The 16,567-nt window shown below is 41.7% G+C and overlaps 1 protein-coding gene across 1 annotated transcript in view; it reads right to left on the bottom strand.

The window, feature by feature from the left end:
- pitpnm3 (PITPNM family member 3) overlaps positions 1 to 15,758 on the bottom strand; it is a 624,224-nt gene extending 608,466 nt beyond the window's left edge. Inside the window, exon 1 of the mRNA XM_048557117.2 lies at positions 15,649 to 15,758. Coding sequence (XP_048413074.1) covers positions 15,649 to 15,670 — 22 coding nt within the window. The 5' untranslated portion in view covers positions 15,671 to 15,758. The remainder of the gene's footprint in view (positions 1 to 15,648) is intronic.
- Positions 15,759 to 16,567: the final 809 nt, after the last annotated feature.

The following is a 16,567-nucleotide window of genomic DNA, read 5'->3' as shown; positions in this document are numbered from 1 at the left end:
CAGCCTCACATTTCATTATCTTGGATTCTCCAGCATCTGCAGTTCCCATTATCACTCAGGAACCCTTTTACACTTCTTTTTCTTAGTGAAAGACGAACAGACTTTGCAAGGAATCTAAATGCTGAAGTAACGGTATTAGGTGAGCTTGCTACAACCAATTCTAGAATAATGAGTTATTAGAGGAATAAGCCTTGTGCCTTGTTCTGTAAATTGAATAAAATGTGATGGAACCATTTCACACATTTGAAGGGAACTGGCAGGACTAACATAATCCCATGTCTATCAGGTATTTTCTTAAATCAATTGGTCAACCTACCAGTCACAGGCATATTGGTATATGGCAAAAGTGGCAGCAGGCCCTACTGCATAATCCTTATGGAGATGAGGGCAGTCTTCTCAGTAAAGGATATCCTCCCATTGCATGTGTGGCATAACGTTAGATTGGATAGATTTCAAACACACCTAGCAAGTCTAAACTGGGCATCCGTGAAGATACTATGGGTCAATCAACCACAAATGTCTAATCTCATGGCCCACTTTAGTTTTATCATCAAACTGGGGGATCACATCTGGTTCAAAGAAGAACACGAGTGGAGCAGTACCAACCATGCCAACAAATGAGGTAGAAAAAGCTACAACATGACTACTCGCATCAAAAGCCAAAATAATGAGATTTTCCTGAGGACTCTTGTTTGATTTTAGAGTCTATGTTTTGGGTTTATTCTCCTTTATTATGTGATGTAGCCTTGTAGCAACAATAGCTCCAGTATTTAGATTGCCAGACAGGGTGTTTGAACTTGCACGCAACCAGAATTTGAAGGATTCATAATATCCTCAAAGAATCACCACCCTTTTGTTAAGTAAAACCACAATACACAAGGAAATTATTCATGTCATAAACTCCATAATTTTAAAATTGTTGCAAGACAATATGCATAAGTTGGCTAAGGTTTTTCTATATACAAAAAGCTATCAGTCTAACCATGCCTTCCAAATTGGTATGATCACATTTACTAGTGTTTCCATCATAGATATTCAAAGCTGTAAAAAACTAAGCAAGTAATTTTTACCTTTTTACTGCATCTCAGATAACATAATATTGAGCACAATATTCACTACGTTCCCATTCTTACATCCATTCCCAATGGAACTTATGAAGCCTTAGCTTATGAAGCCTTATCTTAGAGATTCATTTGCAAAGGGTTTCAATATCACCGTGATTAAGGCTCACAGTTATCTCAGTATTTCTTTGTTGACAGGTTCAAAACTGTTCTCTTAACTCTGTATCCTCCTTCATCCACCTCCATGACAGAAGTCCCTGCTGCACAGCAATGGCCTGAACATCCCCAACTTGACATCTGCAGTTTCCTTCCAAATGGCCCTGACTCATTCACTTCAATCACAGGCTATTACATTGCTATTTTTGTTACTAACTGCAAGCATAGTAAAAAAAAAACGAGTGATTACAAGAACAACTCCCCTCAGAATCTGTCTCTTCCATATCTGGAGGATGGGGCAACTGTTATCTAATTGGTTCTACAATTGAAATGTGCTGGGGTAAATTTAGCCTCTGCCCCGTGTATTTCTGAGCTCAGATCTGCATGCCAACAAGTAGAAGCAGCGTGTGCATGATACAGCGAAGCAATCTCACAGCAACTGATCGGATCTCAGCTCTACAGAGCTGCCACATTCACGTACAGCGGGACATGAACACCTTCAATCTTAGGCACATTCATATTCTGTTCCAGTTCTAATTTTTGTATGTGTGATCCTCAAGGTTAAAGGCCTGAGCTCCTCAAGAAGCAATTCTGCACCTCCAACTCTGTAATCTCAGATTTTGGGATTTCTCAAGCAAAGACTTTTATGCAGCATTGTGTTAACACAATGATTGTATGGTTATGTTCTTTATAATTGTGCAATAATGGCATTATGCTAAACAAATCTCATTAAAAATATAAATTCTTCACATTCTTCAAATTCACTTGATAGAGATGGAAATCAAATACTGCAATACAGAAGGAGGAGTCCATATGATTTCTACTCTCCCCTTCCCAATAGCATTCCAACACCGTGCTATATTAATCTCCAGAATCTTCATACATCGCTACTGTCAGGAGTCTGGAGACCACAGATTTCCAACCTTTAATCATCCTTAACTCCAACCTATTTATTTCTAGTGCCTGATCACACTAAAAAACCTCTCCACACTCCTATTGTCATTTCCTGCCTTGACTACTAATGGTCACCCATCTCCTTGCCTAAATTCACTACTCTTGAATAACTTCCTGGACTATCAGAGCTGTGACTTAATTTCTAAGGTCATGATGAGGAATTGTTCACCTGCTGTAGGTGTAGTCTGTCGGTGTATATAGATTGATACTCAACCTGTCTGATCACATGAATGCACCTTCCACAGCCTCAAGTCCTGGAGCAGAAACTTGCACCTATAGGATCTGGCTCAGTGGTAGAGCTAACCTTTATACCACAAAACCTCTTCTTGACCTACAAAGCATAGCATCTTCTGAATTGTCATACAAATGATCTTTAAGAGATTCAGTTTTGAAGGAATGGCAAGGAGAGCCTGAACAAATAAGCAATTTATAAATACTGGAACACCATTGGCTTGTTATTTTAAAATCTTGGAAAACAATTTACCACTAACTAACAAACGCAGTGATACGTAAACCAATAGATGCAATTTTTCAAATGCTTAAATGAGTTGAATAGTTTATCAAATGTAATCCATGTGGGCCTCTTTTCATCTAACCAGATATTTCACACTTGGCAGCATCCCAATATATCCACCACTTTCCAATTCCACAGGACGCCATTCAGACCATCAGGTCTGTGCAAGTTCTCTGCAAGAGTGGTCTAATTGGTCCCATTATTTCTTTTCACAACAATGCAAATATATTCTACAAGAGAAAGGAGATGTTTCCTCTCACTTTATGGAAGTTACTTGTCCCATTCCCAGATACCATTTCCTGCTCAAGCTGGTGGGTTAAGTTTGCTAATATTTTAGCAAATATTAACTTGCTTCTTTAGAAGGTGAACATGAATAGCGGAGATTCACATGTGCATTCCCAATGTTACTTCACCCTTTGAGAATTACACCTTTCCCGCAAAATGATTTGGTGCAGCATGGGGCTAGTAGTTAGCACAGCTGCCTCACAGCATCAGAGTTCAATTCCACCCTCAGGTGGCTGTCTGTGTGCAGTTTGTACATTATCCCCATGTCTGCTTGGATTTCCTCTCAGTGCTCCAGTTTCCTCCCACAGTCCAAAGTTTGGCCAGGCGAGTGGATTGGCCATGCTAAATTCCCCAGAGTATCCAGGGAAGTGCAGGCTAGGGGGATTAGCCATGGGAAATGCTGCATGATAGAGTAGATGGTGGGTCTGGGTAGGATGCTCTTTGGAGCATCAGTGTAAACTCTGAGGGCCACATGGCCTGCTTCCACACTGCAGGGATTCTATGGTGCCTGACTAAAGGTGGTCATAGTTTTTCAGGTAGAGGGTTACGATGGAGATTGCACATCCCATCTCCACGTGGAGAAATAGTTTATACTTGGTTACTGGCAAATTCTTCTTTGCTGAAGTAAAACAAATGGTTTTCCTGTTTCTCATCTACAATCAATGAACGTTAATTGCAAAACCAATGCTGATAAAGTAAGAATCAGTAGGAGCCACAACAGGGAGCACTGATTTCCACATATAATCATTACATAATGAAAGGTTTCCGCTTCTCATTTTGCAGGATGAAAAACATTACAACAACAAAGCACATTATACTGAACAACTGGCAGAGTGAGAAATGCTGATGAAAATTATTAGTGGTGTGCAAAGCAAAACCCGAGAGATAAATTACACCCTTTAAAAGTTGTATGTATTACAGATATACAAGGAGTAGAGCTGGATGAACACAGCAGGCCAAGCAGCATCAGAGGAGCAGGAAAGCTGATGTTTCGGGCCAAGACCCCTCTTCAGAAATGGGGAGTGGAAGGGGTTTCTGAAATAAATAGGGAGAGAGGGGGAGGCGGATAGAAGATGGATAGAGGAGAAGATAGGTGGAGAGGAGACAGACAGGTCAAAGAGGCGGGAATGGAGCCAGTAAAGGCGAATGTAGGTGGGGAGGTCGGGAGGTGTTAGGTCGGTCCAGGGAGGACAGACAGGTCAAGGGGGCAGGATGAGGTTAGTAGGTAGGAGATGAGGGTGGGGCTTGAGGTGGGGGTAAGGGATAGGTGGGAGGAAGGACAGGTTAGGCAGGCAGGGACAAGCTGGGCTGGTTTTGGGATGCGGTCAGTGAAGGGGAGAATTTGAAGCTTGTGAAGTCCACATTGATACCATTGGACTGCAGGGTTCCCAAGCGGAATATTGAGTTGCTGTTCCTGCAACCTTCGGGTAGCATCATTGTGGCACTGCAAGAGGCCCAGTATGGACACGTGGTCCGAGCAATGGGAGGGGGCATTGAAATGGTTCACGACTGGGAGGTGCAGTTGTTTTGTGCAAACTGAGCGTAGGTGTTCTACAAAGCGGTCCCCAAACCTCCGCTTGATTTCCCCAATGTAGAGGAGGCCACAACAGGAAAAGCGGATGCAGTATATCATATTAGCAGATGTGCAGGTGAACATCTGCTTGATGTAGAAAGTCTTCTTCGGGCCTGGGATGGGGGTGAGGGAGGAGGTGTAGGAGCAGGTGTAGCACTTCCTGCAGTTGCAGGGAAAAGTGCCAGGTGTCGTGGGGTTGAAGGGGAGTATGGAGCGGACAAGGGAGTCCCGGAGAGAGTGGCCCCTCCGGAAAGCAGATAAGGGTGGGGAGGAAAAATGTCTTTGGTGGTGGGGTCAGATTGCAGATAGCAGAAGTGTCGGAGGATGATGCTTTGGACCCGGAGGTTGGTGGGGTGATATGTGAGGTTGAGAGGGATTCTGTTTTGGTTGTTATTGCTGGGTTGGGAGTGAGGGATGTGTTGCAGGAAATGTGGGAGACACAGTCGAGTGCGTTCTCGACCACTAAGGGGGGGAAGTTACAGCCCTTGAAAAACGAGGACATCTGAGATGCATGGGAGTGGAATGCCTCATCCTGGCAGCAGTTGGGGCGGAGGCGAAGGAATTGGGAATAGGGGATGGCATTTTTGCAGGAAGGTGGGTGGGAGAAGGTGTATTCTAGGTAGCTGTGGAAGTCAGTGGGCTTGAAATGGATATCAGTTTCTAGGTGGTTGCCAGAGACGGAGACAGAGAGGTCCAGGAAGAAGAGAGAGGTATCAGAGATGGTCCAGGTGAACTTAAGGTTGGGATGGGAGGTGTTGGTGAAGTGGATGAACTGTTCGAGCTCCTCGTGGGAGCACGAGGCGGTGCTGATACGGAGGAAGAGGTGGGTTTTAGGGCCAGTGTAGGTACGGGTGAGGGATTGTTCCACGTAACCTACGAGGCCCCTAAAGTGTGATTTCCACCACAATTAGAAAAAAAATAATGATGGCTGGCTATGCTACATTTGGAAACCTTAGATAGCTGACGTCATTTGGTCATTCACTGAATGCAAGATATAGTATGGATTTTGTTAGAACTGGTTTCCTAAGATTTACAACACAAAGACACAAACCATCTGCAAATACTGCAAAGTAGAAAGAATTTCAACAGTGACACTGATCTTGTTGATCAATCTTTTTGGCTTAGCTATCTAACAATTCAAGCAAAAAGATATTTTACAAATAGCTTTCAAATTAGTGACAGGTTGTAAGCGAAAATGAAAGACAGTTTAAGAAATCACACAACAATCCATCGACCAGTGTCTATAAATAGTCCAGTGAAATAACTCCCATCTCAGAGATACATTGTAAGATTTATTTTTGTTATTCAAATCAACAGCAGCTCAGATCAAATTTGCCATTCAATGTTTTTTGACGTATAAAGACAATGCAATCCAATTGTAAAACAAATCCACTTTTAAGAATGTAGTGAAATAAAAAGAATCATTAAACCAAATGTAAGGGGTAAACTAACTGGAGCTTTCTAGAAAATAAAGCAGAAATGCTGCTGAGACTACCATTTACAAATTAAGGTCAGAGTTTAATTGCAAGTCAGTACAATTACTGGTTAAAATTACATCATGAAATCATAATTATTGCTGTCCCCTCAGTTGTTATATGGATGCTGGTACATTAAACTTGAAAACAGCAAATTCATACAAGAATGCAAAGTTCATTGAACCTGCGCACAGCTAGTATCTAATACTCAAATATGAATCAGAGGTTAGCTATGCCAATATAAAGGCTAAAAAAAATTCCACACACATGGAGAGACATTTGACAATATTAATGATTCACTATTGCAATAGGCTTTGTGCAAAACCTGTTACTTTAGCCTGACTGATCTACTGATTAGCATGCAGATTAAAAGAACAACATTTACACTGGACAAATAGGAGTAGATTGAGGAAAGAATGCAGGGGCGAATGCAATTATTATTGAAATAAATTGTTCCCTCATTTTAATTACTGTCTACAATTTAGTACAGCACAATTTCAATGCAAGAATACTGCATCAATTTTACATTAGAAGGTTAAAGAACAGGACAACCACAGAAGGTAACAATAAAATCTTGAAGCACGAAAAGGTTTGAACCAAGAACTAATTGCTATTTAGGGCAATTTGGAGTAACTTAATGGATCGGATAGTTTAAGAAAAGTTTCGGCCGATCACTCTTCAATAATAGTATTAATTTCTTTGATTATCTGGCTCAAAATAGGAAAATGCAGCTGATTCACAGAATGACCACTGCCAAAAGCCACCATTTCTTCTGCTACATCAGAACAGAAACTGAGTATCATAGGATACGAATTTTCATCAGATCAACGCTAAATTCTCGAAAGATCGCCTTCACAAAGCAGAAAAATATAGAGAACCAACTCTTTATTGTAGCAGAAAATTCTAGATTTTCTCTAAATTACTTAAAGGGTCAGTTACTGCAGTAAGGAGGGATGATCTCTTGAAAGGTCTTCAAATGAGGCTTAGTGGATGCAGCTTAGAAATAAAAAGGGGCAGTCACATAGCTGGGAGTCAGTGGGTAATAGAGGAGCAGCTATGTAGACAATTCACTGAGGTGTGTAAATACTATAGGATACCTATTTTAGAGGATTTCAACTTCCCCAATATTAAATGGGACAGTCATAGTGTAAAGGGTTTTGAAAGGGCAGATTTTTTGAAATGTTTTCAGGAGAGTTTTTTATATCAACCTGTAGAAGATCCCACAAAGAACAGTGCTGTGCTGGGCCTCAATCAGGAGAAGAAAGTCAGACAATGTTCACAGAGGTAGTGGGATAGCATTTTACTGATAGTGACCATAACAACAAACAGCTTTAGCTCATCATGGAAAAAGGAAAAGATGGTCTGCAGAAAGACAACTTTGGAATAGGGGAAGGCAGATATTATTAAAGTAAAGTAGGATCTGGCTAATGTAGACCAGGAATAGCTATGGTAAATCTACAGCAGAACAGTGAATGGCATTCAACATAGAACTGGTAAGTGCACAGATCCAAAAGTAGGGGAAACAAAGCAGAGAAGCCTGAATGTGTTCGGGCATTTAGAACTGGACAAGTAGGGAAAGACAGGTTAACAGATAAGAGGGAGCAAATCAGCAGAGTCCCTAGTTGAGCATGGGAAGTGCAGAGGGGAACTTGAGAAAGCAATTAGGAGAGGAAAGAGCAGCATGAGGAAACACTGGTGGGCAAAATTAGGGAGAACTCCAAGATGCTCTGTAAACATATCAACGGGAAGTGGATAACTAGGGAACGAGCACAGCCATTAGGGATCAAGGTGGCAATCTGTGTGTTAAACGAGAGGCCGTGATGTTAAACAAAAACTTTACATCAATCTTCACTTTGGAGAAGAAGGATGTAGATACAGAATTTGGAAAGAGGGACCGAGAGGTTCTTAAGCAATGTGACATTGGGCTTGAGGAGGTAATGCAAATTTTGGAGAGCATAAAAGTGGACAGATCCCCAGGTCTGGATGAATTGTATCCCAGGCTGCTGTTGGAAGTGAGAGAAGACATTATAGGGGCTCTGACCGAAATTTTTAATTCCTGTCTGGACAGTGAGGGAGGTCCATGAGGACTGGAGGACAGCTAATGTGGCCTTACTTTTCAAGAAAGATGGTAGAGACAAATCAGGGAATTACAGACCAATGAGTCTTACATCAGTAGCAGGGAAAGTACTGGAGAAAATTCCAAAGGAAACAATTAATCTCCATTGGAGAGGTAACACTTCATCAGAGATAGTCAGCATAGCTTTGTCAGAGAGAAGTCACGCCTAACAGATTTTGTTTTTTTATCAAGGAGATGGCCAGGTTGTAGATGAGGATAGTACCGTTCATGTAGCTGATATGGATTTCAGAAAATCCTTTAACAAAGTCCCACTTGGAGACTTATCAAGACGTTAGATGCACGTAGGATCCAGGCTAACTTGAGAAGTTGGATCCAAAACTGGCTTTTTGGTAGGGAGCAGAGGGTTGTGGCAGAAGAAAGTCTGTGAGACTACAGCCCAATGTGCAGTGGCATCCCACTGGGATCAGTGTTGGGTCCCTTATTGCTAATGACATAAAAACAAATGGCATAGAAAAAAAATGTGGAGGCAGGCGATATGGTAAGTAAGTCTGCAGATAGCACAAAGTTTGGCCATTTGGATGACAGTGAGGAAGAAGGTCTTGGGTCACAGAAGGATATAAATGAATTACTCAGATGGGCAGATTACTGGCAGTTAGAATTTAACACTGAAAAATGTTTGGAAGAAGCAGCAAGACAAGGAAGCACTTAATGGCAGCACACTAGAAAGTTCAGAGAAATCTTACTGTGCTTATCCACAAATCCCTGAAAGCATAGGACAGATCAATAGGTTAGTTAAGAATGCATATGGGACATTTGCCTTTGCTAGTCATGGCACAAATTATAAGAACAGGGAGGTTATGTTGGACCCATACAGGACTTTCGTTAGGACACAGTGGAGTTTCGTCTGCAGTTCTGGTCACCACACTTTTGTAAGGATCTGATTGCACCAAAGGAAATGCAGAGGAAATTCACCATGATGCTGTCTGGAATGGAACATTTTAGCTACAAAGAAAGATTGGATAAGCTTGCGTTGTGTTCTTTAAAGCAGAGAAGGCTGAGAGAGGATCTGATTGAGTTGCATAATATTATGAATGGCATGGACACACTGGATAGGAAGCAGCAGTTCCCTTTAGTTGAAGAGTCAACATCAAGGGGACCTAATTTTAACATAAACGGCATGAGGCTGAGAGGGAATTTGAGGGTTTTTTTCACCCAGAGTGTGGTGAGAATCTGGACTGCACAGCCTGGGAGGGTAGCTGAAGCGGGATACCTCACAGTCTTTACCAGGTATTTGGATGAGAAGTTGAATAGTAGTAAGATTTAAGGCTATGGGTCATGACTGAAAAGTGGAACCAGTATAGTTTTAGAGTGATAACGGGAACTGCAGATGCTGCAGAATCCAAGATAATAAAGTGTGAAGCTGGATGAACACAGCAGGCCAAGCAGCATCTCAGGAGCACAAAAGCTGACGTTTCGGGCCTAGACCCTTCATCAGAGAGGGGGATGGGGTGAGGGTTCTGGAACAAATAGGGAGAGAGGGGGAGGCAGACCGAAGATGGAGAGAAAAGAAGATAGGTGGAGAGGAGAGTATAGGTGGGGAGGTAGGGAGGGGATAGGTCAGTCCAGGGAAGACGGACAGGTCAAGGAGGTGGGATGAGGTTAGTAGGTAGGAAATGGAGGTGCGGCTTGGGGTGGGAGGAAGGGATGGGTGAGAGGAAGAACAATTTAGGGAGGCAGAGACAGGCTGGGCTGGTTTTGGGATGCAGTGGTGGAAGGGGAAGAGCTGGGCTGGTTGTGTGGTCAGTGGGGGGAGGGGACGAACTGGGCTGGTTTTGGGATGGGGTGGGGGAAAGGGGGATTTTGAAGCTTGTGAAGTCCACATTGATACCATTGGGCTGCAGGGTTCCCAAGCGGAATATGAGTTGCTGTTCCAACAACCTTTGAGTGGCATCATTGTGGCACTGCAGGAGGCCCATGATGGACATGTCATCTAAAGAATGGGAGGGGGAGTTGAAATGGTTCGCGACTGGGAGGTGCAGTTGTTTATTGCGAACCGAGTGGAGCTGTTTTACAGTTTTTTTTTAATCAGTGCAGACTTGATGGACTGAAGGGCCTTTATGTGATTTAATGTTAAAAAGATAACTTTGCCTCATAGAGAAATGCAATCATGCACTTTGTTGAATCCATCCACAATCATATTTTTTAATACATGAAGATGAGTAGTCATCCAAGCAGTAATTCCAGGTATAACCATAGCTGTTGGAAACATAAATGCTATTTTCTTAAAAGCAGAGGTTGCCATAACTCCCTTGTTTACATTCAATACAACCCATTCCAAAAATTGAGAAATTTTGTGAGAATATTTTTGAGAAATATTAGTGCATAAATTAAGACAAACCTTCAAGATGTAAAATTCACATCATTTAAAAATGCCAAAAATAACATAAGGAGGACTCACTGACCAGAAGGACATTTTGATTTGTTCTGGAATGAATATAATGGTAAAAGCTCTTCATTCTGATGAAGAGTCAACGGACTCAAAATGTTAACACTGTTTTCTTCCCACAGATGCTGCCAGACCTGCTGAGTTTCTCCACCAATGCTGGTTTTGTTAATAACTACTATTGGATGAGCATATGGACATACACGGAATAGTGTAGGTTAGATGGGCTTCAGATCGGTATGAAGGTCAGCACAACATCGAGGGCCGAAGGGCCTGTACTGTGCTGTAATGTTCTATGTTCTATGTACTATTCTTTGGCTTGCAAGTGACGTTCAAAGGTGTGCATCAAGATAAAGTTATAGCAGCTAAATATTCTAGCCCCTTCAGTATAAACCTCAGGTTTATGTTCAAATACAACACCACCAGGACTTTTTTTTTACTTTAAAAGAAAATTAAAAGTATAGTTAATGGTGTTGAGAAGCAAATTCCCAACAGCTGCAATAAATTTATCATTTCAGTTCCAATTCTTAGTCTCCGCTTTACTGGTAAGTAGCGAGACTAGATCCAACAGCTTGTTTAAAACTAAGTGTAGTTAATACAGAACTTGAGAAATTAAATCTGTTAAATTAGCTTCAATTTCTAGAAATTCTTTGCCAAGACAAATTGTAAGCCAAAATCACCTTGGGGGTGGTGAGATTAAACTGGTTGTAAGATTTGGAGTCACAGATTTTACCCTTATGGCTGCCTACTCATTCAATAAAAACAACATGATCTAAATTTGTTTGTGTATGCACACGCATTGGAATATGCTGTGCTGTGCACCTGCACGCCAGTAGTATACATTAAGTCTGCAGCCAAGATGAATAAAAAGTAGTTACAGCATGCCTAACAACAAATGTTTGGAGCTTGTTTGAGATTGGTAAATAACTTTAAAGGGCCATTCTTTTGGCTATGCAACTCAAGTGCATGGGTCTTTTCTATAAAAGAAAAGTTTATCCATTTCATTTATTATACAGAAATACTTCCACAAATTTATTCATAAGCCATCAAACACAGACAGCAATGACCTTTGAAGATGCTAAACTATGCCAAACAACAACAATTAGTTCAAGTTTGAAACTTGGATTGAGGGATCATGGCTCAGAAGGCTCTTGCAGTGCAATGGTCATGTCCCTTCGTCTGGACCATGAGGTTTGAGTTCAAATCCCACCTAAAGCATAAGTGTGTAATAACAATTCCATGCGCATGTAATAACATCTCATAGCAGGTTGATTAAAATTACGCATAACGATGGAGCACAGAGAGGACAAATTAAAAATCTTCAATATGTTGCAATATTATAAATATATTCACTCACTACTGCATTATTAGCATGTTTACTTAGAGAATGGGTGGCCAAAGTTGTTTACATGGATTTCAGATAAATTCAAGTTTGTTAATTAAATAACATTATTATTTAAACAAGAACTGGATATATGTGATGTCCAAATGCTAAATGCTATAATCTATAAGTAAAATGCTACACAGATGCTTTTCTAGATGCAAGTAACTATCTTCACCTGAGACTTATTCCATAATGGATTTCAACTTAAATTTTAACCTACAGATTTTGAATCCACCCATAATTCAGAAATCCACTCAACTTCACAGCAAGATCAACCCACAACTTCTCCCTCACTTGTTGCTTCTTCTTCCTTTCCCATGTCAGGGACCACAAGCTTCAACAACTTCAAAACCAATGTTTCTCTGGATCCTTTCCTTCACTCTCCTCTGAAGTCCCACCCCCCTCATCATCTTTAGACTAACTAACCCGAAAATGATCATTCCTCAGAAAAGTGCAGTCTTGTTCGAATGGGCAAGCCCTTTCCCCCACCACTTCAATAAATTTCTGCACAACATTTGGCTCTTCTACTGTTGCCTTCACCTTCACATTCACATCTTAACTCAGTGTCGCCATGGCATCTAGAATATAGCCCATCTCTCTTGTCACTTACGTGCTTCATCATCAGTGTCTCACTAGCAATTCACAATAAACAGTCTCAAATTTTGATACTCCACTTTCTTGAATTGTTCTGAAGTTGCAGCACTCCATTCTCAGCCAACTGTGGTATTATCTTCATATCTAATAGCAACAGCATTGTCCTTGTAAGCAGAGGAATGGATCTTTATATTGCAGTCTCTGAGGACTCTACCTGCACCATAAACCCACAAATGAATATTAAGTTATCATTTGCTAAACCATGACTAACATCAATTCTTCTGGAGATCTTAACCATCCCCTTTACAGCCTTTAAACTATGTCCCACAATGTACAACCTGTTTCTACTACCATCTCAAAATCCGGAAGGATTACTTTGATAGAGAAACAGAAAGTACAGATCTGTTTCTTCCCAGTTACTATTCCCTCTCCTTATCCAATCTCTTCGGATCTAGGTAATCCAATTCTTCCAACGGTCTCAGCCTCTTCCGGTTTCTAGTTTCCTGGTTTCAGCTGTTTTCACTAGGAACAGCTGCAGATCTATCATTTCTTCTTTGAAGGGACAGCCAATCAGTTCCCAACCTGTACTATCCACTTGCATCAAGCTAAACATGTTTTTGAACTGAACAACTTAAGTTCCACAAAACAAAAATGTTGCTTTGGGAATTGTAGTGGACCTGCATTTTTAGTTGATGGGACTTGTTCCAGTCTTACTCAAGATCACTTCTTCACCTTTCTTTCCAGGCATGATTGAATGTATTATGATAGTTTCTTGCTTCCATCTGAACTGGCAAGTTTCAATAACTTTGCCTCTAATTTCCATCACCCCCTTGCGTTGATATAACGCAGCTCCAATCTTTCTCTATTTTCAAAATCTACAGGCACTCAAAGCTACCTTGGTTACGCATCCTACCAACTCACTATCTGCTAGAGCTCAATTCCACTCTCCCAATTTCTCCAACTCTTACCTCTGTTTAAATAATATCATTTTCCACACACACTTCAGGTAGGTCTTCTTTCCTTCAACTATATCCACCCTGTTTCCCAAACTTCTGATCCATTCCCAGTACTATCACAGAGTCCTTCTTATCCTCAATTTCAACCACACAGCCTTCACATTCAATGGATGACTTTAGCAATCATGTCATGCCGACTCATTGTCACTTCCACTTCCTTTCTGAAAGGGCAGTTTTCTCTACAATATCCTCGTCCACTTTTCAAATCACCTCAACACCAAAACCACTCCCCATGAAACACCTCCCTCCTCTCTTGCCAGCATCCAGATGTTAACACTATTTCCATGTGAAACATTGCACATCCTTTAGTTTACTGTATGGGATCCACCACTGGTAATGCCATCACCTCTTAAGTTGGAGAGGCCAGATGCTGAAACTGTAAACTGGACTTGGGCTATTTTAATTTACTATGCCACTTTGACATCCGCAACCTCCTCCACTGTTCCAATAAGCTTCAACTCAAACTTGAGGAAAGTCATCTCATCTTTCAAAAAGACACTGAAACATGTTCAGGACTCAACGTTTAGTTTAACAATTTCTGACCACAGCCACTACCTCCACCTTGGCATCTGCCCTGGATTTATTCAAAATAAATGAGGAGCAAATCACTGCAGTTGCTGTAATCTGTACCGAAAACAAGAAGGGCTGGAAATCACAGCGGGTCAGGCAGCATCCATAGGGAGACAGCAAGCTAAGGTTTCGAGTTTAGATGACTCTTCAGCCAGCTAGACTCGAAACGTTAGCTTTCCGTCTCTCCATTTAAAATAAAACCTCGCCTCATTCCCGATCTTTGCTAGCACTTCCAAATCCTTTTATCATTCAAATTATTCGTGCCTTCCACACTCTGCCCAACCAGTGAAGAAACTGTTCAACGTTAACACGATTCGCCCGCTTTGATCCAACAGCCGTCTAGAATCGAGTACTACCACTTGGAGCAACGACAAACTCACAAACATTCGGTTGGCGACAAGTAAGGGTAACAACTCGCTATGTATTGGAACTAATAAGCAGTGACAGCTCTGTCCATTGACCCCGGCCAGGCCAGAAACTGTAATGCTATTTTCTGAATGGAAACGGCAGCTTGTGTGCGTCAAATATTGCTCGAGCGGATAACACAGCACCCAAAAGTCAGGAGCAATTAGTTAGAGTGTCAACAGAGTACAGTAGACATTGTTGATCGAGCTGTCAACTGCAGTACCATGTCAGGAAACCAGTGAGATAAATCTTTTTTGCTGCATTCTTCACAGTTTCAGCATTTACTGAGCAGATGTGACTATCACCGCCCCGTTTTCTCTCGAGGATTTACTGATGGTATGCAAGTGGCGTAAATCTAGCCAGAACCTACTGAAGAATATACGCATCTGTGAGGGGTGGGGAGGAATAGGAAACATATCGCAGGCTGCCTCTTCCACACAGGTGTTGCAAACATATCATTTTAGTTTGATGATAAACACTCGGCATTGTTTGCAAAACAAATTACCCCCGCACGTGATATGTGTCATTCGCCTGCAACACAACTGGCGTATTTTTGTCTGTCCATCAATTCAAGAAGCAAGACGTGGGAAGAAAAACGAAGAGACGTTAAGCAACAAGTATTTACCGGCCATACACTATTCACTGGGCTTAATGCCATATTTCAGCTTTGATCGTGTAAGATATTCGAGATTTTTTTAATTAGATGAAATTATATGAAATTTAAAGAGGTTTAAGACAAAGACGGGACGGTAAGATTAAATGATAAAAGGTAGCCGCGGGAGAGGTTTAGGATAAGGGCACATTAACGCTGAGGAATGATAAATAACACCTCTCTCCGTCTCTGAATGTGGGACGCAGAGAAGCTATCACTTTACAAACGCGTTTGTGTAATTCGCAAATATTTCGCGCAGCGTTACCACCTTGCGATAAATTGAAATGTGGAATCAATGATTGTAGATATTCCACAATCTCAGCTGAGGAGTTGGGCTACTTTTGACCGGCCCCCCTGCGCTGGCGGAATAAAAACAGTCTTTCAATGCAATAGTTTCATAGTTTTCCAGAAGTCCGTGCGCACACAAAACAAAATCTTCTAAACAAACACAATCACAGAAATACAAGGTGATCGGTCGGTGCCACTCGCCTGTGTCAGATGTCTTGGCCATTTCCCAGCAATGTATCGCAAACACTCTTCTCTATGTCTTGCAGTCCCTCTGACAGCACGACCTATAGCGGCAGGTAGTAGTGCTTGAGTGAGTCCTCGCTTTGGGTAAGCCTTTCATCCCCAGTTGCCGCTCTCGCGAATGGCGACGTTTGGCTGCCCCCAGCGGCACTGCCACGGAAATGTTTCTACCTGTCCACTGCAAATCACAGCCTGCTTATTATCAGTAGCTGTGCGACGATCCGTCGATCCAAACAGGAGACTTAAAACAACAAGTTGCATTTATGTAGAGCTTCTAATGCAGTAAAACGGTGCCGGGACGCTTCGCAGACGCATCAATCAAAATCTGACGCTGTGACATGTGGATATTCAAACATGTGGTCAAACCAATGACCAAGCAAGAAACAGCATTGCTCATGGGAGACTTGGCCAGGCATGGAGGCTTGGAGGGAGAACTCCAGAGATAAGGACCTAGGCCGTTCAGGGCACATCAGCCCATGGAAGAACAGTTTAAACTCGGCGCTGTGCAAGAGGCTAGAATTGGAGGAGGACAGAGACTTCAGAGGGTGATGGGGCTGGAGAAAGTTTCAGAGACTGGGAGTTAGATCAGACCCCAAAGATATTTGAACGTTTTTGAGGTGTTTCCAGATAGGATCAGATAGATAAGGCCTGTTAAATTTACACAGATATGACCCTGCTAAATTTGTCTTTCTGTTTGAATAGACATACTTGAGAAATACATGTTGCAAGTTGGGTTCTTACTGCAGATTTACAACCATTTTTTAAGTTTAGGTGTGCTCTATTTGGAGTGGAAAAATATTGGTGTTACATGACATTTGAAGAGCATTGGATTTTTGGATTTAACCCACAGTTCTTTCCTAAGATGGAAATTGAGGCTTTT

This window comes from Stegostoma tigrinum, chromosome 27 (genome assembly GCF_030684315.1).
Source record: "Stegostoma tigrinum isolate sSteTig4 chromosome 27, sSteTig4.hap1, whole genome shotgun sequence".
Classification (NCBI taxonomy): Eukaryota; Metazoa; Chordata; class Chondrichthyes; order Orectolobiformes; family Stegostomatidae; genus Stegostoma; species Stegostoma tigrinum.
This window is presented reverse-complemented; position numbering and strand designations above follow the sequence as displayed.